Below are 22,171 nucleotides of genomic sequence, written 5' to 3'. Positions count from 1 at the left end.
GTCATTACCATCACTCCGGCCAAGTGTGCATCTCTGTAAGACATCCCACTCTGCCACCAATGTGAGCTGAAGGCAAGGTGTGTGTGTGTGTGTGGAGGGGGGGTGTTGAAACGCCTGGAAGGGGATTTCAGGACTGCACTGTAGGTGGCTGATAGGTGCTGTTGGCCTCCTTTACTCCTCTCTCAAACCGTCTGTCCTTTGACTGCAAAAATGTGAACATTGGGATCCTCAAGAGTGATCTTTCTCCTTTAAGTGCAGGTGTACAGCTGAGTCTTGTGGTGTTGAGGTGGCTCTGCTACACTGTGCCATGCATTTGTGGAGTGGTCTATGCAAAAGTCGGAGAACTCTTCACTGCATTGCACAGCCTCCACTGTGTGTCTTATCTTGGGTTTGGGTGTTTTTTCTTTGGGACAAACCAGTCTGAGAGTGTTGCTGCCATCCAGTGGTGACATGCTGAAAGCTAAAAGTTATCCAATGAATGAATACTGTTACAGCTTTGAAAAATAGTAGCCTTTATTTTCTAATGGTGGTATTTACAGGTGGCATGGCCTGCTGTCTTGGTACATGTGGTCAAAAACATAGTGAAAAAATATGAACATATTTCAGGCAGAGCAAGCGTAACCAAATTAACTATTGACATCAGGATATGAAGAAAAATAAATATCCTATCAATGCGGTTGTTTGAAAATGATAAAATACGAGGTTTCGGCATGCCCCTTCAGCATCCAGCGAGTAAACGTACGCACTTTCCTGCAAACATGTGCCCCGCTAAATTACGACCAACAGGCGGCTGGTGCTGCTTATAAAACAATGATTACAGAATCACAGAATAACATAAAATCTTGATTTAGCACACAAAGAGTAAAATAACACATTAGAAAAATCACTACATTTAGAACAAGCAGTTGAAATCAAATGTAACTGATGTCTGATGTTTGGTTGACAAAGGCAGAGCGACCGTGGGTACAGCTTGTGTGTCTTTGACTTTTCAAATAGTTCACATTGGAAGCATTTTTTCAGAAATAGTTTAGTGGTTTGTTAGTCAAAGTAAATGGTGAATTGTATGCAATACACATATTGCTTCTATTTCAGGATATGCTTTTTTTTTTTTAAGAAAATGTGATAGTTTGGTGGGCGATATATCAGGGAACAGTGTAAGTACAATCTCAGCACTGGTAAGTTAGCAAATTGAGTAGAACGTATCAAACTGATTTTAAACTGTATCTTGATAACATTGTTGGCGCTTGATATAAAAGCTGTAGTCACTGTGGCTCAAGTGATCCATGAAATTACTGATGACACATTTGGATACTAATACAATATGCTCTCCATAAATAACAACCTTAAATTCTGACAAATAATATTCTCTTTTACATCAATATACAAACAATATAAGAAAAGATCATAAATATACAGGGCAAACTGGCACCCCAAACATTCAATAAACATCAATGGTACTGTTTCGTAAATGCAATATGATTAAATTACATTGTCGGCTGATGTTGTGATGGAAAACGTGAAATTTGAATAAACTACTAAACCAAAAGCTCTGGCTTCATCATGCTGCGATCTGTGGAGAGATCGGTGGCTGTTTGCTGAAACATTCATGTGAAACGACAGACGTGCTAAGAACTGATAAGATGAAAGAAGCTTAATAAAATATTCACTGAAAATGGACACATAAGAAATATTTTCATCTTTTTGTTAAAAAAAAAAAAGGGGGGGGGGGGGGGGGGCTGCCATGTGTAAAAATCCAACATTAAAAAATATGAAGCTTTGAATTTTCCATATTGGGGTGAATATTTTACCTATTTTAGACTATCCTATACATATTTCTAATAAATTACATACTGTATCTTTTTATATACCATTTTGAAATAAATTGTCAAATGAGTCGGCTAACGTGTGTCTCAGTTAATTCCAAGTACTACACACATGGTAGCTGTTTCCCCAGAAATATTTATGTACAAATACTGTTTCTGTAGTATCTACATAGGTCTATGTACTCGTAGAAATAACATTAACATTAAAATGTGTGGGAAAGATAAAAATTTACACTCATCTTGGTTTAAAACTTTCCAGAATTTTTGTCCTACAGTATTATTTTCTGCTAAGTAAAACATTTATAAAATACATTTTAGCGGTTCAGTTATTACAATTTGCCTGGAGATACTGACATGTAATTTTCTTGTTGTGTACATAGAATAGGGGACAGAATATAAAGAATATATATCTGAGATAAAAACTTACTAAAATATAAGGAGAGTTAAAGTCTACCTCAGCACATTGGGATGCATGTTAAGAAAAACAGCAGAGCAGGGGACGGTATGAACACGATGTCAAGTTGTTGTTTTGTTTTGTTTTTTCCCTGATAGCGCAGCGTCCCCCCACATACGAATGATGGCAGGCACTTGAATGTCATCGCTGTGCGCGTGTGTGAGGAAAGTGGTGGATAGTCACATGAGACTGACAGTCCTTAAAAGAGTGTTTCTTGGAAAACAAATTGTGGAAAAAAAGCCACTTCCTCCTCAAGATTCCATGTCATCTTCATCGAAAGATGGTGGCACAAAGCTGATCACCTCTTCATAGGTTAAGGCTGAGAAGAGATCATTTAAAATATTATTTACCATTATTACCATTATACAGAATAAATAATTTAAACCCACCTAGTTTCTAGCAATGGCTCAACTTACCTTTCCATTCCTCAATTTCCAGCTCACGGCTTTCAAAGCTCTGGTCATAAGGCTCTGCTTCGGGCTCGTCATCTGGATCGTGGTACTGGGCAAAGTAAGGATGGGCCAGAGCCTCAGAAGCTGTGATCCGTTTGTCTGTATCCAGCACCAACATTTTCTCCAGCAAATCCACCGCTACAAAACAACAGCAATGACGGAGATAAAGATGGTTATGAGACGACACAAAAGTCCAGCATAAGACAAATGAGAAGGAATCATACAAAGCTTCTCTATCAGACTGCCACAACAAAGTATGGAGGTGTAAATGAACACACTACGTCACATTATTCACCTAATTAGAATTATTGTGTTTGTGTTCCTCTACCAACCAATCATCACTGCAGTTTGCTGCTCATACAGTCATAAAAAGAAAGTTCTGACAGGTCTCTGAGCAGTCCTGTGAAAACTAAGTACATCCTTTCTGCTTCCACAGGACTTAAGAGGGTAAACAGAAGCCAAGCCAAATGCACTTGATGAATCATCAGTAAGTGTGACCACCAATATAAAAGGCTGAATTAACACAATACCACAATCCTCCCAGCAGTGGAAGTTCTCACAAATTCACTTCAGAATATGCAACACTCAGAGAAACTGCTAAATAAATAAAGGCTGGAATAATGGTCAAAATTCCCATAAACACACTCCTAAATGTTGTGGAAAGCCTTCCCAGAAGAGTTGAAGCTGTTACAGCTGCAAAGGGTGGACCGACATCATATTAAACCCTATGGGAATGAGAATGGGATGTCACTCAAGTTCGTGTGTGTGAAGGCAGACGAGCAGATACTTTTGGCAATATAGTGTAATACATAACCTGACACTGGTTACCTGAAACAGATTTCTTAAAGCATGCCCTGATGTGGCATGAGATGCACATGAGAAAGAACCCTAACATAAAGTAAAGACAATGAGACATTGTTATTTAATTTCAGGGGTTTTTTTTTTTTCTTTCCCAACTGTTTTTCCTTTTGCACTGGCTAAAGCACAAAATTCCTCCACGCAACAAAGACTGTGGTAATTAAACTAAATCTACCACTAGATATACCACTAGAGGGACCCGGTGAGCCATCAGCAGTGTAAGCTGTGGTGTCATTCTGAAAGAGGAACTTACCAAGAGGGTTGGCACCAATAAACACATCAGCAAAGTTTCTCTTGGGCATCTGAGGAAGTGAGTTGATGTAGTTCCTCGCCTGTGAGAAAAGAGAAACAAGAAGTGTACTGCAAAAGTAAACTGCAGAAGATCTTCAAGAAATAAGGAAATAAGTAGAAATAAGGCAGCCTTTAAACTGCAAAAATGTAAAAGGTTTAAATATAACAACAACGCTTAACTGAACTTGCAAGACAGACTGCACATCCTCCTATTAAGGCATGTTTCAAGCATTTTAATAAACACCCAGATCACATGCATTACATAAACACTGTGGCATTATTTTCATAGTGAAACAGGACAGATGATCGAAATACACTGGCTGCACTGGCAGAACACTCTCAGAAGCCTTGCTGTGACAAGCATGATGAGTCAAAGAGGAAACAGGGAATATGTGGAGTGAGCGCAGAGGATAGTGTGCAGAAAGGAACTGGGAGGAAATATTTTAAACATCAAGTCTAGCTGTAGTTATCTCTAAACAGTAATGTAGGTATCAGCTGATGGATGACTGCAGCTGGGCCCTGAATCCAGCTGTGGGGAAGAGATGGGGCATATGGGAAGGCGAAGGGAACTTGTCTCACCTCATGGCTGGGCATCCTGCTTATGAGGGAGGCTGGGGGCGTCCCTGTGAGGCGCATTATCTGCTGCAGCTGGTTTATGTCTAAACCTTCTGAGTCAAGGGGTATCATAACATGGAGGTCAGCACATCAAAGAGCAGGTGTGGTTAGGAGGGCTGATGTATAGAAGGGGAAGGGACTGGGGTGATAACACACACAGGGTGAGGATGAAGAGGGTGTAAGAGAGAGGAAGACAGTTTCTAAACTTTGATATAAAGAAAACCTTCATTGCCTGCAACCTATATTCAGATATTCATGAACACCGTAACCCGGTTCTGCACTAAAGTTTGGTTACTCTGTCAAACAAAGTTAGCAGGACTAAAAAAGAAAAAAAAAAAAAGAAAGTCTAAAAAAGTCATAGTCATGCTAGAAAGAAGCAGAAATTAAAGCACTGTGCTCAAGCGTGATTAAAGCAGCGTGTTAAGAAAATTCAGAGGAAAACAGGTGCAGCTAAGAGGTAGTAGAGTACAGAGCCAGGGCAACTCAAAGGCAATGAAATAGGGAGGCAGGCAGTGCAAAAGAAATCAAAAACAAAAAACAAAACTGGATGGGATGGCACTCACAGACTCTGAAGAGATTTTCATCAAGAGCTCAGGCCCTGGCGTTCCGACGAGCATCATTATAAGCTTCAACTGATCAATATCTACCACACTCACATGAAGGAAAACAGAAAGGATGGAGGACGTAACAAGGACAGAAGGGTGAGACGTACAACAGTCGATGCGGTCACCTGTATCTGTAAAGGCCCACTTATTTAAAATTAAGTCTACCACCAACTAAATCATATGCTGTCACACTGATGCATAAATAACAGCTGCTAACTGAAACAGTAAGTACTCAGTAAGTTGATAATCACTATTTTACCTACTGCGGCTATGAGAAGTATTTGGATGCTTAAGGTGCACTTAAATATGACAGAGGGATAACAAGACATCGAAGCAAACGGCAAACAAAAGACAAAACACATTCGCAGTGACCTCACTGGAGCTAACAGGCTACAGTGCTGTTAGTATTTGGCTTGTCTCGCCACATGTTTCACAATTCACTATTAAGTCTTAAAAACAGTGATAAAATCATTATAAAATGTTTGATAAAGGATACTGAATCTACAAATTAAATTTTAAAAAAAAGGAGAATCTAGAACAGTGTGTTCATCATTCTTATTAGAGAAGACTTGAAACGATGAAAAAATTGTCGGCATAGTTTCACATCATTTTTGCTGATGGTATAACTAATTAATAGACCAATTGCTGCTTCTCTACACTGCAAAAATGTAACTGGACAACATGCCAAGAACTCTCCAAATCACATCTAGTAGCTTGAAGTGACTTGATCATACTACTGCTCATCACACACTACCACCTATTACCAAAAAACTACATGTACTTGCAGCATGTCTGTTATTCAAAATTTTAAATATCAATGACATAGAGGTGCAACTGTCCTTATACTGCACAAAGGCTTATGTGATGCATTGCATCCTTGTTCCCTCCCACTCTACACACGTGCAGAGATCAGCGTTCATTCAGACAAGTAAAAGGAGACAGACCAGAAAGACTGCTGTATATTCAAACAAGCGCCGTGGGTGGGTAGCTCCACTACGGCTCAAAGCAGTTTCAACACATTCAAACACACATAACCCTGCAAGGCATGCAGTGAAGGTGTAGATGGGCTGACTGATTATTTAGAGCAGGAATTACAAACATTATGCAACAGCTTTTGATTTTTAACAAAACCTTGAACTCAGTGGTGTGTACTACCTTGTGTATTTGAAGATGTGTATGTGTGTGTACTAATTACAGGGTCTTCTGGTGTGTTTTTGTTTTAAATCATGTGACAGCTCTGTTGGTGTGTATGGGTTTTGTGGGAGGGAAACAGGAAGTTACTGTATCGTGGAAAAGCAGTGGAGATAAAAGTGGGCAGCACTGAGTCATAGTCCACAAGGGACTATTAACTCCATATGAGAGTGAGTGTGCATATCATGTACACACACACACACACACATACACAGAAGCTTCCTTCGCTATTCTGGCATGCAGCTCACTAAATTCAATACTCAGCAAGCCTTTATCAGCTTTTAAGTCAGCCCAAAATAAGGTAAAATGGTGCTTTTGTGTGTGCTTGCAAGAGTGTTGTAATAGATTCTGTGAGAGCCTGGCAGTGAGTGCAGTGAACAATAATTCTTATATAACTAGTCTAATACATCTGTAAACCCTGTGGATATAACCAGTGTGAACTCAACCAGCGCTTCCTCCTAATCTAACAGAGACCTGCGGGCTGGCTACAAGCTGAAATGTATTTTAGCGACAGAGGCGGAAGGATACGATCTGTGCCAGGGAAGAGCGTCCGTCCTGTAAGTAGTTCAGCCATGATGCAGCCCACCGACCAGATATCCACTATTAAATAAAAAGAAATATTTTAAAACATGCAGGTATACAAATGCTTTAGATATGATACAAATCCAAGCTTTTCAGCATAATGCAGAACAATATGATTGCACATGCATATGCAATTTTTTTTTTTTTTGCAATTTGCTGAACCGTGAAAGAACTGTGTTGTGTTGGTTTACATGTGCTAAATTCAATTCTATAAGTGTTAATATTAGGAAATGAATCTCTTTACCAGATAATTACAATGAATTTAAATTTTGTTCATAAACCAAACTTTTCAAAGCTGCTGGTGAAGGCAGAGCAGCTGGACTTAAATGGCTTGTACAGTTTAAGTCCACATCTAATTATTTGCCCATTGATACTACCAACCTCTTAATGTCTTGTAAAGCAAGTGTGATGCAGAACTAAATGGCACCCAACAAGGCAAATGTCTGTTTTGCATGAATTAGGCCGATGAAAAGGCCTCTAAAGATTACGCTGAATAAACAGGAAAATTGAGAAGCTGCTCTAGTTTCTCTAAAGTTGCCTCCTCATTTATACAGAAGACAATTTTGTGTTTTAACAAGAGCAGCAGTGCATACTGCAAACATAAAACTCATTTTTCCATTATTGTAAACCCTTGAATGCTGACTTTTGTGAATTACAGCAAACCTAAACACGCAGACATCAACAAGCTATTTCAACACAATTTTTTGAAATTGCACATGATGTAACATTAGATTTAGCCCAAAACATGATTCAAAGTCTGTGCACGTACCGGTCATGTTGTAGTGCATCCAGTTGAGCATGATCTCTGGGGCCCGATACCACCGTGTGGCTACGTATCCTGTCATTTCGTCATCTGTGTGCCGTGCCAAACCGAAGTCCAGGATCTGAGCGATGTAATGATGTGTCGGAGACGTAGAGACAAAAAGATGAGACAGGATTCATGACTGAGCACCTTCACTTCTACATGAAGTTTTATCATATGTGGTGAAGCTTAGATCGGAATCAATCAGTTTCCTCACCTTAAGCTCACAGTCTTCATTCACAGCCAGATTACTGGGCTTCAAGTCCTGAGGAGGAAAAAAAAAAAAAAAAAAAAAAAAAAAAGGAGCAGAAGTCCAGATGAGAAGACATCCTACTGACATTATTACATACTTAATTATACTGTAAATATGTGTATTTTTTTTGTTTTTGTTTTTGTACTTGTTCGGTCAATTATATTTTAAGCCTAGTTCATTTGCCACAAATAAATTTGGCTTAAAATCCACAATCAGATAAGCAAAACAATTTTTTTAATGATTTTGGCCACAATAATAATGTACTGTAAATCTGATATTCTAGAGCTCTAAACTGTAAACAAAACACCATCCAGAATAGCTAAAGTGCCATTAATCATCTGTTCAATACCAGTTTAACCAGCCTAAGACTGTCGTTCTTTGTTCAACAATCAGAGCAGACATTTATTGACACATTCAGTGGGCTCATCACTTACTCTGTGGATGATATCTGCAGAGTGGATGTACTGTGGGGGGAAAGAACATAAAAAATAGTTAAATGTAAATTACACCATCAATTTGGAAACAACGCAATCACAAAAACACCTCATCAAAATAACTACAGTACAGTTCTTGAAATGCCTACCAACAAGTATAGAAATAAAAGACAACTAACATAACTTAACTACAGAGGATTGTGCAAGTCACAGTCATCAAAATAAATAGTAAGTCTTGCATTCTCCCATTAAAATGATGATTTACATGAACTTCTGTCTCAGATGCATTGAAACTGACCGTTATTACACTGCAATACTTTGTTAAAGCTCAGCCATCAATAGAGAGCTTACAGCCTGACAGAATAACTACAAGTAGTAAAATAGACTTTTAATAGATTCTTTAATAAGCCACGAGTTACATTAAAACAGTTTCTTCTTAAATCTGCACCATGTTTCCATGTGAAATGCAAAAATTAGGGAATGCTTTGATTTTCCAGGATCCTAACAGGAGAGGCTCGCTGTAGACAGTCTAACAAAGCAGTCTAAACCTGTATTTATGCTTCTATCCAAAATGTAAACCTTCTTCTTTCAGCTGCTCCCTTTAGGGGTTGCCTCAGCAGATTATCTGCCTCCATCTCAGAAAAGAATTCACAGCCCAGCGTTATCGCAGGATCAGACACCTGCTTGCTACTGCTAATAGCTGTGGCCACTTGCTAATTGTGGTGATATCAAATATTTCCAATAGTGAACCAGTAAAATTCTCAGCTCGGCGCAGCACCAGGTGATCAACCACTAGCAAAAACCCTGATGTACTCTGTCTCGCTTCTACTGACTTTCTTTCCTCTTCTCTCCAGAACATACCTCCACCTCTCCAGACTTCTCTTCCACCTGTTCCCTGCTTTCACTACAGATCACAATGCTGTCTGCAAAGATCATACGTATTCCACGGAGACTCCTGCCTGACCTCATCTGTCAACCTGTCCATCACAACTGCAAACAAGAAGGGGCTCAGAGCCGATCCCCGATCACCTTGAACCCATCTGTCACACCAACTGCAAACCTCACCACTGTCTCGCTGTTCTCATACACCACCCTCACCACTCCTGATTTTGTACAGCGCCACAGTTCCTCTCTTGGCACCTCATCATATTTCTTTTTTAGAGCCACAAATTTAAACCAAATCTTAAAATTGTGGCCTGCAGCTGGTAACTACACCAACACAATCACAGCCACTGTGGCATATCCACTTCCTCTTAATAAGTTGTGTAAACACGTGATTCACAAAGATAACGCTTCTGTGGAACATCAAAATGCAGCATGTAATAGGCTGCAATTGTATCTGGCTTGCTCATACTGCAAACACAAAAGCCACCAGCTGCAGCCGTATGCAGGTTATGTATCTCACAGTCTTGATTGGGAAGTATTTGCTCTTTCCTGCATTGCAAAAATTTCCAAAAGAGGAACCGTTTAACATTTATTAGCTGCAACTTCAACTTGATTCATTCAATTTCAGTTACCACTGTTTGCAGAAAATTAAAAAAAGTTAAGAGACTCACTGCCATCTAGGATTTAGTAAATACAGAGAATTACAGATGAATCTGTACATATGTATAGGGGAATGGGGAACAGCTTTTCCATAGAATCAATGCAAGTCAAGTTTTAGAAATGTACAGTTTTGAGTTAAAAATGAGAACCTCGCTAACCTTTAAGCCTCTGAGGATCTGGTATATGAGGAACTGGACGTGGTCATCCGTGAGCTTCTGACATTTCACGATGTTGTTGAGGTCCGCCCCCATTAGGTGTGTCACCAAGTACCTGCAAATCAAACAGCCAATCAGATGTAGTCTTGTAACGCTTGAAAGTCACTCTTTGATTTCTGCTGCAGCTTTGTTTAATTAAAAGTTTAAAGGGTTCATTTTTTTCACTTCCTGCTGATTGCCACTAAAGTTGTTTTCAATAAAATCATTTATCACTTTCTGTAAAAATAATTTAGAAGCGTGGCAACTTAAAAGTTGTCTGCATTACTATGGTATTAAAACCAAAATGACGAAGAAGCAAGATTAAAGGGAGGATAACAGAAAATGAAAACAACAGGAAAAAAAAAACCCACACTTCCACTTATCTTTTTTCAACAGTGAAATAAGTTCAACAGCAAGCAGATCAGCTGAATGAGGCCAGTAGTGGCTGTAGTGTATGTGTGACCTCATTAATCACAGAACACTAGCCCAAAGTCACTGTCAAGGAATGAGGTGTTCATTACTGGTCACATGAAAGACAAATGGTACATCTTTGGCTAACCCCACCCTCCCGTGTATGAGTTTGTGTGGAGGTTCATCTCACATTTCCACAAATGTGCAACATGCTGATGACGCTACACCATGCAAAGAATTCAAGGACGCTGATTGAGTATTCTGCACACATACACTGCCAGATGGCTGTTACCATGGAGACTAGCTGTGATGTTCCTTAGGAGCACGTGTTCACCCTACATTCACCTTGGCACCACTCGCCACATGCTGCACTCACACGAACTTCAGTATCATCGTGCATCTGTAACTCTTAAGTTTTGGCTGTGGTGGTAATCACCTCCTGACATGAAGGGTTTCATTGTGGAAAAAATAAAGCTTATAGAAGCTGTGACAGAAATGGAGGGAAGTGAACAGACTGGAAGAGTAAACACCGGAGAGGCAGAGACAACAACAAAAAAAAATAAAGAGAGAGAGAGAGAGAGAGACTTACACATCGTTAAATTCCTCTAAGTTTGTCGCTGGTGTGAAAACATCTAATAGGCCGATCACCTGAAGGGGAAAAAAAGACAGGTCAGAAGGTGAGAAATAATTAGCAACTGGTTCTTGTGTGAAGTTTAATTTTAGTTAAATAAGCAAACACCCCTCCATGAATCACCATTGTGATTCATGGAGGGGTGTTGGTAGAGCCGTCTGTGTGCTCTTGTGATCTCAAGACCTGTGCAGTCAGGGGCCATTTTCCTCTGATTGCACAGGTTATTTATGCATTATTTAAGTTTATGCACCAAGCTGACAGGACAGGCACCTTTGGGGAGTTAAAGTTACACTGGTTAACCGGTTACGCTGGTTCCAACAATGCAAAGTCATTTCTAACAGCTTTTAAATTCTGGATGAGTTACACTTTTCTTTTTTCCACTAACAATACAAAAGGTTTCAGAGACAAGAGTGTTCTGGAGTCCTTTAACTAGAATCCATGCCATTTGCAAGGATTTTCTCCCCTTTCCACAGTCTCTTGCACTTTGAGTTTGTGATTGCACGACTTAAATAATAAATTATTATTAGGAATTATTATTTAAATTATAATAATGTGTGAAAGTGACAAAATATGGCTGCATATAATCATTACAGTTGAATAACAGACTTGTTTTATGCAGCTTCAGGGTGCATCAGAATGAAGCACGAAGGGAAGAAAAACAGAATAAAGACAGAACACACCAGAAAGTCATTTCATTTGGGTGTTTGAACAGAATGTGTGTTATGCACACACACATACATATGCATGCAGGCACACCGACAGAGAGGCACCCTGTGTGCTAACCCTGCCCCCACCCCCTGGGGTCAGGGGGGCTGAGGTAGATAGGTATTGTAAAAACGCTGAAGCGGCCCACCCACACATGTCCTACATCCACAGCTGATTGGTTGGTTCGGGCCACAACAAACAGCTGATTGGTCCACTCAGGCTTTCCAAAATCAAAACCCAGGGAGTCTCCTGGCAACAGCATGAGCAAAACACAGAATCCCTGTCTATGTAAGCCATAGGTATGTATTAAAACACAGTGGATTCATGAACAAAACCCCCTCAAAATTTAATGTTTTTTTTTTCCTTCCTGTTAGTACAACACAAAACCTGGCAGGAGCATGTACACACTGAGATAAAAAAATAGAACCATAGTTTAATGTTGATAAGTGAGACTCTTTATCAGACTGACATTTCTATGCAACGTTACCATCGTGCATTTGGCACAGTGATACAGGCACTGACTCTATATAATCCTCTATAATCCGTATTCCACATAAAACCTGTTTTTCAAATGAAAGCACTGATGTGTGTGTGTGTGTGTGTGTGTTTTTTTTGTGCCGATGCACAGTGCAAAACTAATTCCAAAACTGCTCAACAAAAATGTTTGAGCTGAAGTGAAATCAGGGCTTGTGCAGGAAACAGGATCTAGAAAAAAAGGTAATGAGTGCTGAGCTAAACGCGCTTGGACTGAACCACAGCAAGTTTAAATCAACGTTTTGGCATGAGCAATAATGGTTTCAGATCAAACGTTTTTCACAACATAAGGAGGCATGCATTTTTTTCAATACGATCTGGCACATTTCTTCTAACTGGCCTTTTGTTGAAATGCATGTAAGCAAGCAAAAAATGTGTTTTTTTTTCTCGCATTTACATAATATTTGAATAACTTCTGCACAGCAGCTTCTAATCAGAGCAGGCAGGAACACTCTGAGTAGCAACAATCCCAAATCAGATCTTTATTTAAGGACTTAATCTCAGTCATTTATTAGAAAGACTGCTAAATGTGTGTCGTGATAACTTCTAGAGTTGCTGAACACTTATTGCGTGAATTCCATGAGTGCCTGCAATGAGCTCTTGAAGGCAATTAAACGATGTAAAATTCAGCTAATATGACATTAAATCATAACTTTACAAGATGGGCTTTAATTTAAGCATGAGATCTGTTGTAGGGCTGTTAGTGGTTTTTCCCCTTTGAGACGTTCCATACATTACAGCTAAAGTTTCTTTCTTCTTCTGAGCGTGCCTTCTGAAATTGATACTGGCTGACGACACCTGAGGAAGTCCAACCAATCACTCACAAGTAACACAATCTAAATATTTCTACGTATGGCTACTGGCGAACCACTTCTTACAATGCACACTTTCTAGAAACATTTTAAACTCATATACAACGTTCACCAGATGGCATTTGTTCCCACACAGCACTCAAGAACCCATCATTTGCATGCCAGCTTGAGAAATAAGCACTCACATTTCAAAACACATAAAGATTCTCTCTCTCTGGTCAAAGTGTTACCCCGGATGAAGCAACAGCACAGAAACCAGGAACAATGTTTGCATTTCGTATGCAGGCAAGTGTCTGCATGTTCAGTATCTACACATACGCGCGCGCGTGCACACACACACGCGAACCAAAGCAGTGATTGTAGGCGGGAAACTCACGGCACTGCCAAAGAAGTTGAGATACTTAGCATGAATTTAAAAGAAAAAAAAAAGAAAGAAAAAGCAGCAGCTACAAAAATAAGATAAAAGGAAGACACCACAAAAGGTGATGGGGCTGCAGATGTAAGTAAACCTGTTTGGTGACTCATGCCTCACAGAAGCAGCATCAAGCAACAGGCGTTAGTCACTTTGCAGGGGAAAACCTCTGTTGTGATGTCCTGTTAGCAAACACAGTTAGTGCCTGAGGACGGTGTGCCCGTGTGTGCTCACGCTGACACATGAAAACACCAGAAGAACTAACATTAGGCTTTTAACGTGACAGTGCTGTTCCACGACTCCTGTTTTTTGAAAGAGTTGTGTAGTCAGTTTTAGGCAGTTGACGGGCAGATTCTTTGCAGATGGCTCAAAGTAAAAAGAATGCAGAAACAAGCAGAAATCTCCTGCCATACTGTACAGTCACCTTTGCACGTCACTATGTTATAGATGTGTCTTTACATGTTTTCCCCTTTTAAATTCCTGCATGAGCTACATGTTTTTCTATTCTTTCTTCCTCATTTTTCAGCATGTTAAGCACTCGTGCACCATTCCTTCCAGAAACATATGGAGGCATCAATCCAACTGGTTTATTACATGCTCCACGTTGACAAGTATGCATGTATGTATGTATGTATATATACATATAAAAGCTTAACGAGGTCAGCAGTTGTGAAAGGGGCTGCTTCTGCAAGCGACTGCTCCCTTTGTAAACCTCATGTGCTACTTCATGTGCACACACACACACCATCATTTCCTTAGACTTAAACTGCACAACTGTTAAATATTGAAAAGGAGGTGAGCAATCACCACCACAGGCTGAGGGGTGGAAGCAAAGTCGGCCAGGCTGCAGGTGACTTACATTTTCATGCTTCATGTGTTTGAGCAGCCGCAGCTCTCTGTAGGTTCTCTTTGCATGGATGATGGACTGGAAAGGTCTGGACAACTTCTTCACCGCTACCTTCAGGTTCGACTTCAAATCGAAGGCCGAGCTGTAAGAAACATAACATGTGAAACGGTGAGGCGTTAGCTGGGAAAAGTAAACACATCGCAGCAGGCCACTAACAACTGTCAGATAAAAACCCAAACATGCCCCAAACTGAGAGTGAGATCCTTCATTAGACTGTGTAGGTGTCCATAATGCAGTAAACAAAGCAAATACTTACATAACGCCGAGCTCTTGGTTTCAGTTCATGTTACACTCTACAGTCTAAAGTTGAATAGGGAACATGACTGAACCTGTTCTCAAATTTCAGCTGCATGGTGGGCAACAGCACAAGAGTGTGAAAATACAGCAGTTAATTACAGAAAAATAATTAACTGCACAACATGTTGGTCAATGATCAGCAGTGTCCAGACAGAGCAAAGCATTCCTTCTATTATATGACTGCTGTTTACATGCTCCAGTGTTGTAATATTAATGTAACCCAGCTGACCGTCTGGCTTAGCACAAGATGTCCACAACCACTTGTCACTGACCACTGAAGGTCTGTTATTGCAGCTCTATTTGCAGAATTGGTTATTTTTTTCCCCATTCATTCAAGAAAAGCACTGCTGACGTCTGAAGAACCAATCTGTCAAAACATTATTAGTAGTATTTTTTATCACAGGAAGAGAACAAAACAGATCGTTTTATGTAACAGGAACAAAACAAAACAAAACAAACAAAAAAAAAAAAAACACATAAAGAAAAAAGGTCTGGTAATTAGGCGTGTGGCCTCAATTTCCTCTGGTGTATAAACAATCAACAGCCCATTAATGCACAGTGGTTTGATGTGCAGGATATCTAATTTAACTCAAGTGAACTCAAAATTAATGTAGCAACTGCCCAGTAAATGTGAAGGAGCTGTCAACATGAGTCTTAATGTCTCTGCTTTAAATCTTTATTTTATTTTTCCTGGTAACTGTCAAAGAAAATGGCAGAAAGCACAGTCAAAGAATGTGTAATTAAAAAAAAAAAAGATGAGTGAAATGAAATGTGTTTCACTCATTTACAATAAGAAATAAGTAAACACTGGCCAATTCTTAATATTATTATTAGAGAGACAGCCAGGAAGAGAAGCTTGACATTGCTTCATTTCCTGTATCTATGAGGGAACACAACCTACTTACAATTAACCGCATTCCTTCCAGGTCAGTCACACAAGCTACAAAACACATGGATACTGCAAAACCTGTAAATATGTGCTCCGATACATGTGTCTGTTGTTTTTTTTGCAACGCAGACCAACTAAAACCAAAAAGAGGAACTGTATAGAGCAACACAATGAAATCACCAGAACTAGTGAGCCGATTTTTAAGCCGCACCGTGTCTCCTTTCAGTTTAGAGTTTATCAACATTCATTTTTCAGAAGGATTTTCTCTGGACGTATTTTGCAAACGGAGACTCGAACTGTCAACTTTTTAACTGCACATGCCTGGAAATGTGTGCAGTGCCACACATGGGAGAAGTGTTAAAATGGATTCTGTGTGAGTGACAAAGCTATGACCCCAAGTGCAACACATCCATAATAAGAACATTAAGATAAGCAGCATGTTTTTTGTTTTTTTCCAGTAAGGCTGAGATAATCTCCCACACCCAATGTACTCCATGACTGAGGGTTGCAGAACAACTTTTGTGTGTCAGCAGTGAGGGAAAACCCATAGTCAGTAAACAGTGTACCAATCCTAAATGACAAAACAAAAGGCACACGCACTCAAACTGCTGCTAATCTGTAGGGCAAACAAGATGGGTCTAAGCATACACTATCCAATTAGTCTGCAGTAAATGGAACTGCAATAACAAATGGCCATAAAATGTAGACTATAAAAGGAGCAACGTTGTGAGGCCGGCTTCACGGGGAAGTAGAGCGGCAGCATGCTGACTAACAGAAGGACAGAGTGAGCAAACAGGCAAATATGTGCTGTAGATGACTCGTTAAGATGTCTGTAGTAACTGTCTTATAATCGTAAGACATGTGCACATGCTGTAAGTAAGCACAAATACTGCATCTATACACTTATTATCTGAGCTGCACACGTGCATGTATACATTAGATTTCTTATCAGTGTGTGACAGGGTACATTTACATCAGTGAATATGAAAGGCACTGCCAAATCTCAGCACACGCAATATAATTTTAAGTGGGAAGCCATGACATACACACTAATATATATATATATATATATATATATATATATATATATATATATATATATATATATATATATATATATATATATATATATATATATATATATATGAAACAATGGGTTTTGTACCCTTTGTGTTGTATTAATACTTTAATGGCACAGCCAGCACAGTTTTTGGATCACGTACTTAACTGAACCTTTGCACAGGTCAAACAAGAAAAGGAAGCAACAACTCACTCTTAAAAAAAAAAAAAAAAAAATTTAAAAACACCCCATCAAACCTGTATGTTTGTTAGGAACAACAATGCATCACAATCCTCAGTAGGCATTCATGAAAGGAACCAACCATAAGACGGCCGAGTCATGCAGGACACTGTGACCTTAAAAGTAAAACAATAGGTGAGAAGCAGAACGAGTTTTGATGACCACATTTCAGAGCAGCAACGCAGCCAGTTCCACACTCCTGGTGATCATCGAGCTTTCCTGTAGCTGGGGACGAATCACCCTTTCATAATGAGTGCGTCGTGGCGCAGGAAATGTTTTCATATGCACACACAATGACATAAGGCACAGCAGTGCTTGTGATAAGGCTTAATTTCCTCTGTGTCACTCAAGCGTCAATGTTAGACATTAAATAATCAATATGGTGAGTGTGATGGCTTAATGATCTGGTGACGATACAACCACGCTTACATGGTAATCATGTTTACGTGATCTTTGAAATAATCTCATTATATTCATATTCCAGCTAATAACAACAATCATCACCAGTAATTACTTTATCAGTGGTCTATAAACACAATAATTTTCCATCCTGCGCTGCTAACAAGATGAAAAAAAAAAAGCACCCAGCTATGCCTACTCCATCACCTAGTTACACTCTCACCTTAACAAAAATCTAGAAGTTTAAAAATGTATGTATCTGTTCATTAAAAAAACAAAACAAAAAAACAATTAAGGAGAAAAAAATCTTAGATGATAATGTTCCTTTTTTATTCATTATAGCACCTAACTCCAGGCTATTAAGCACTTAAATGTGCACTGGACCCCTCTGCAAATTCAGTTTACCTACATCAGGATGTGGTGATAAAATGTGAATGTATGATGCACTGAAATTATCCATAGTGGTTAAGTAACCATAGAGTGGTTAATAAATTTATTGGTCCTCCTGCCACAAAAACAAGGAAACACAAATGTTTTGAAAAACTGTCAAAAACTTTCTTGAAAAAAAAAAAAAAAAAGTGAATTAAACATTACAGAACCATGAAAAATGATTTTGGTAAATACCAAAACTGTTAATTTAGGGCAGCTGTGGCATAAACCTTACACTGGGTGGTGATCTAATAAATCTGTTAAAGACTGTATTATCGTATAAACTGAACCTCCTGCACTATGGACTGCTCCATTCTGCAATCTGGACTGTACTTCCTGCCCCTGCAACACACGTTAAAGATGGGTACACCCCCTGTACTCTGATACACTGAACTACTTTTATAGGTTACATGTACTTTTGTGTTTTGTATCATGTTGTCCTATGTTGTGTTTGTTGCTCTTATGTGAGCACACCAAGACAAATTCCTATCAGCTGTGTTGTTGAAATGACTGCAATAAACTTGAACTGGTTGAGAGTTTGTTCTGAGCATACTTAACAGGAGCAAAAGGAAGTCTCAGTTACCTCCCTTACTTTCTGTACGTTCCTAGGTCTGCAGCTTTTGTGTGTTCGGCAAAATTAATTTGGGAATACAAGAATATATTTTATATATTTTAGATTAGTATATCACTGACACAGAATTTCATACATTTTCTTTCTTGTATCCAGACTGAAATGTTCAAGCTTTTTTCCCCTTTTCTTTTCTTCGCTCTCTCTTCTCCTTTCTTATTGCCTGTCAGATCTGACTTGACTAGCAAGAGGAACCTATAGAGAGTTTATAGAGTTCCTCTTAGCAAAGCAAATGTGTTTGGCACAGCAGGGCATTCAGATCATGATTCTGCTTGCTAAAGCTGCTGGACAAGAGAGGCAACAAAAAAAAAAAAAAATGAACATTGCAAAAGGTCATACTTGTGTTTTAGGGACTCAAACTCTAATCCATAACTTTATACCAAAATGAGGGGGTTTACTTTTCTGACATCACTAATGCATTTGGTCATAGACCTCACATGACCAGATGCTAAAGCTAAAGTCATAAAATTGCTGGTTTGGGGCTTAAGCTGAAAAGTCACTGCACTTCTCTCTGAGGCAACAACCAAATGCGTCAGCCACAATATGCAATATAATGAGCCTCGTGCAATTCTTTCTTTATCAGCAAACTAGAGTAAACCTATAAAAGGGCTGCTGTAGGACATGAAGGGATGACACCCCCCATGTAAAGGCTCTGAAGCTGGAACTCGCTGCTTAATAAACATAAACAGAATCTTTTAGGTCGAATTCCAAATTCATGAATAACAAATGTCTGTAAGCAGAGGTAGAATTTACCCTGCATCATAAGCTGGAGCGGTGCCGAGAAAACTTTACACCCCAAATTAACAGTTTAGGCCTGTCAATAACAACAGGCATCTGTAGGTCTGAGAGGATGTCTTGTAACATAATGAGGTTTGCTATAAAATTTGCATGCCAGTGACATTACAACATACATTAATGCATTTTTTTAAGGCTAAAGAGTTGATTGTTTTCTTTCCATCAAAAGCTAAGATTATTTCTGCCCTGTGGTAATGTACCTTCGCACCATTTAGACATGTACGTTTTTCCTGCTGGTTTCTGCTTAGCTGGGAAACTTGCACTGAAAAGTGCAAGGCCACACTGAAATCAGCATTTACTCCACACCAACCGAGGATATCCTTTAAAAAAACAGAGTAAAGCTCAGAAATAAGCGCACAATAGTGGTGTTCTTTTTTCTGGTGTATGCAAGTGCAAAGTTGATCAGGCAGTTTATGTAAAAACTCATACAGTTCATGCCTCTTAGACTGTTTTATTGAGCGGAGAACCCAAGCAATCTTATTGCGGAGACAACAAAGACTTGGCTCTCTGAGTGCCTGGGAGCATGTGCCCAGCTGACCAACAGCCGTGACATGCTGGCAGAGGTGCTATGAGGTTATTTATATTTTTCAGATACCTTCTGAAGGCCTTTAGAGACGCAACGCTCTCTGGACCACTCTTGAGTGCAGAATTGTTAATTTTCTGGGGAGGGAGTTGTATTACATAAAAGGTTTTCCACCAGAAAAGCTGACAGCTCCTTCCAGAGAAAAGCAAAGAGGAATTTCCACAAAGCAGCTGCTGATGACAACAGGCTCACACAGAGGATGACACAAGAAGCAGTACATATAAGCATTAATCACAAAAATAAATCTCATCCACAGGTCATCTATTAAAGTATGCCTTTCATTTGCTTTAGCTTTGGTGCTTCCAAACCCAGCTATTGTCTTAGGACAAAATGAGGTCATACTTTGTCCACCATCCACCACTAATATCTGCAAAAAAAAAAACACACACACACACACCCTCAGTCAACAGCTGAAGACATGAAAGTGGGGTCAAAATGAGTTGTAAAGTTATAATTACGACCCGCTGCTGTCCACGACTTTGTAATGACTAGAAGGCGTCAGGACTGATGCCGCTGCCTAACCTCGGGACTGTGAGTCATGTGTGTGCCACAACGGGCGAAAGGATGACATCATTCTAGAGTCATCGTCGTCGTCGGATGGGCTCCTGTAGAAAGCTCTCACTGTGCACGAGGGGGGCCTACTTTCCGAAAACCACGTGACCTTCTGGTACTCTGCAGGCTGCACCCAACTAAAAATGCATAATGTATGCAATGTGCGGATGTGTAAAGTGCCAGGCGGTACATACTGGAATACGGTACTTATTCCAGTGGAAAGCGCGTGTGTCACGATATGCTGGTGTGCCCTTAAACTATATAACGGGTATGATCTGTTAAGGAGCCACCCCCCCCCCCCCCCCCCCCCTTTTTTTTAATACCAGATGATGCAAGCATAGACACGCCGCACATGCAGCCTTCTGCTGATAAACGATTAAAAAAGCAGTTACTGTGGAAGTTAAACTTCAGCCCGGAGCCACCACTGTGCTTACTGTAAGCTACAAGTTACACAAGGCTGTTCATGCGACTAGAGAAAGTAAAGCAACAAAGTGAAAAACGTGCACAGATCACAAACAATCCACACCCGCCCAAAAAATGCGTGCCACCGTGGGGAGAGTGCAAAGCTGAGCCACCGCGGTCCGAGTATTAGGACGTAAACAAAAGGCACAAGTTACATCCCCGTTTCTTCCACGCACACCCTGCGCAGGCTGATTAAGCAGCCCGACGAGAGACAGCTCTCACGGGCCGCGGTGGGTGGTGGGAACTGCCGTTGTGCAATCGCGCTGTGTGCTCTGTGTCTCTCAGTGCAACAACAACTTACCACACGGATCCGTAAGCGCCGGAACCGACGGGAGATAAGTTCTGGTAGCGCTCCGGGACTTCCCACACGGTTTTGTTGAGCTCCTGTCGGTAGAACGTGGGTCTCTCCTTCTGCGACATGCTTGCGGATTCACCAGCCCCGCGGTGACAAAACAAGCCAGCGGAAACTTCTGCCCTCTCCTCTCCTCCCTGTGCGGCAACACGACGCGCGGTGGGTGATGCTGCTCTGCAATAAAACTCTAAACTGAGCCGACCCTGAATAAAGCCAAAAAACCCCCAAACTCCAGCCGCTTAGTCGTGCAAATTTCGGTGCAGTTGTGCAGATAAAAGCCCACCTTCTCCGTGCACGTCGAGGTCGTGGGCGGGGGGGGGGAGACGCTTGAAGACAACTTCCCCTACGAAGCTCTTTGGGGTCAGGAAGCTCTGTCTGGCTTTCGCTGGATTTTTCGCCCTGTCCCCGCTTTGCTGGGCGCGCGGAAACGTGTACGCGTACGTCTCTTCGCTTACTACGTCAGTGCGCGCTCACGTAGCAATAATTTTTCTCGCGAGAAGTGAGCTGCTATTGGGAAACTAGGGGATATCCCGTCCCCACCGTGGATAAGAGCAGGACCCCCCCGCCCACACACACACACGTTACATACAAACTAGGAGCAGGTTAATATGAAAGATGAAAATAAATGGCTGCACCATAATTAAAATTAGCTCAATTTTAACCTTTACAAACAGAGAAATCCTGCTTTAACATAAAAACAATAATAATATCTTGTAATATAACATGCGCTATAGCAGTATAATAGTGACAGGAGACATTTTTAGCTGAGTAGTACGTATTACTTGTTACAAAGCTCTTTTACAATGTGGTATTGGTACTTTTAACTATATCATTTAATACAATGCTTATAACATTACTTATAAAATTCTAAGTGGTTCAAGAGTACAGTATTTAGCCCTTTAAGACTTGTTCTCACTAGCTGCATACCTGATTGCAAATGAACCTTGACACAACCTGTGTGTCAACAAGGTGTG

General features: G+C 40.2%; 1 protein-coding gene across 2 annotated transcripts; it reads right to left on the bottom strand.

The window, feature by feature from the left end:
* Window positions 1-491: 491 nt before the first annotated feature.
* Window positions 492-21,602, bottom strand: mapk14b (mitogen-activated protein kinase 14b). Of its 2 annotated transcripts, none has more exons than XM_030728574.1 (12): window positions 21,147-21,602; window positions 14,464-14,593; window positions 11,100-11,158; window positions 10,064-10,175; window positions 8,361-8,390; window positions 7,891-7,938; window positions 7,641-7,755; window positions 6,818-6,889; window positions 5,057-5,136; window positions 3,841-3,919; window positions 2,694-2,867; window positions 492-2,596 (listed from the first exon to the last, which is right to left on the bottom strand). In XM_030728574.1, exons 1-12 carry the CDS (start codon window positions 21,263-21,265, stop codon window positions 2,529-2,531), a joined length of 1,086 nt encoding a protein of 361 aa, XP_030584434.1. In that variant the 5' UTR covers window positions 21,266-21,602; the 3' UTR covers window positions 492-2,528. The 2 variants fall into 2 exon arrangements, with proteins under 2 accessions (XP_030584434.1, XP_030584433.1); XM_030728573.1 differs by lacking the exon at window positions 5,057-5,136 and adding an exon at window positions 4,458-4,537 and having other exon boundaries at window positions 21,147-21,600.
* Window positions 21,603-22,171: the final 569 nt, after the last annotated feature.

Source organism: Archocentrus centrarchus, chromosome 5 (assembly GCF_007364275.1).
Source record: "Archocentrus centrarchus isolate MPI-CPG fArcCen1 chromosome 5, fArcCen1, whole genome shotgun sequence".
Lineage (NCBI taxonomy): Eukaryota > Metazoa > Chordata > Actinopteri > Cichliformes > Cichlidae > Archocentrus > Archocentrus centrarchus.
This window is presented reverse-complemented; position numbering and strand designations above follow the sequence as displayed.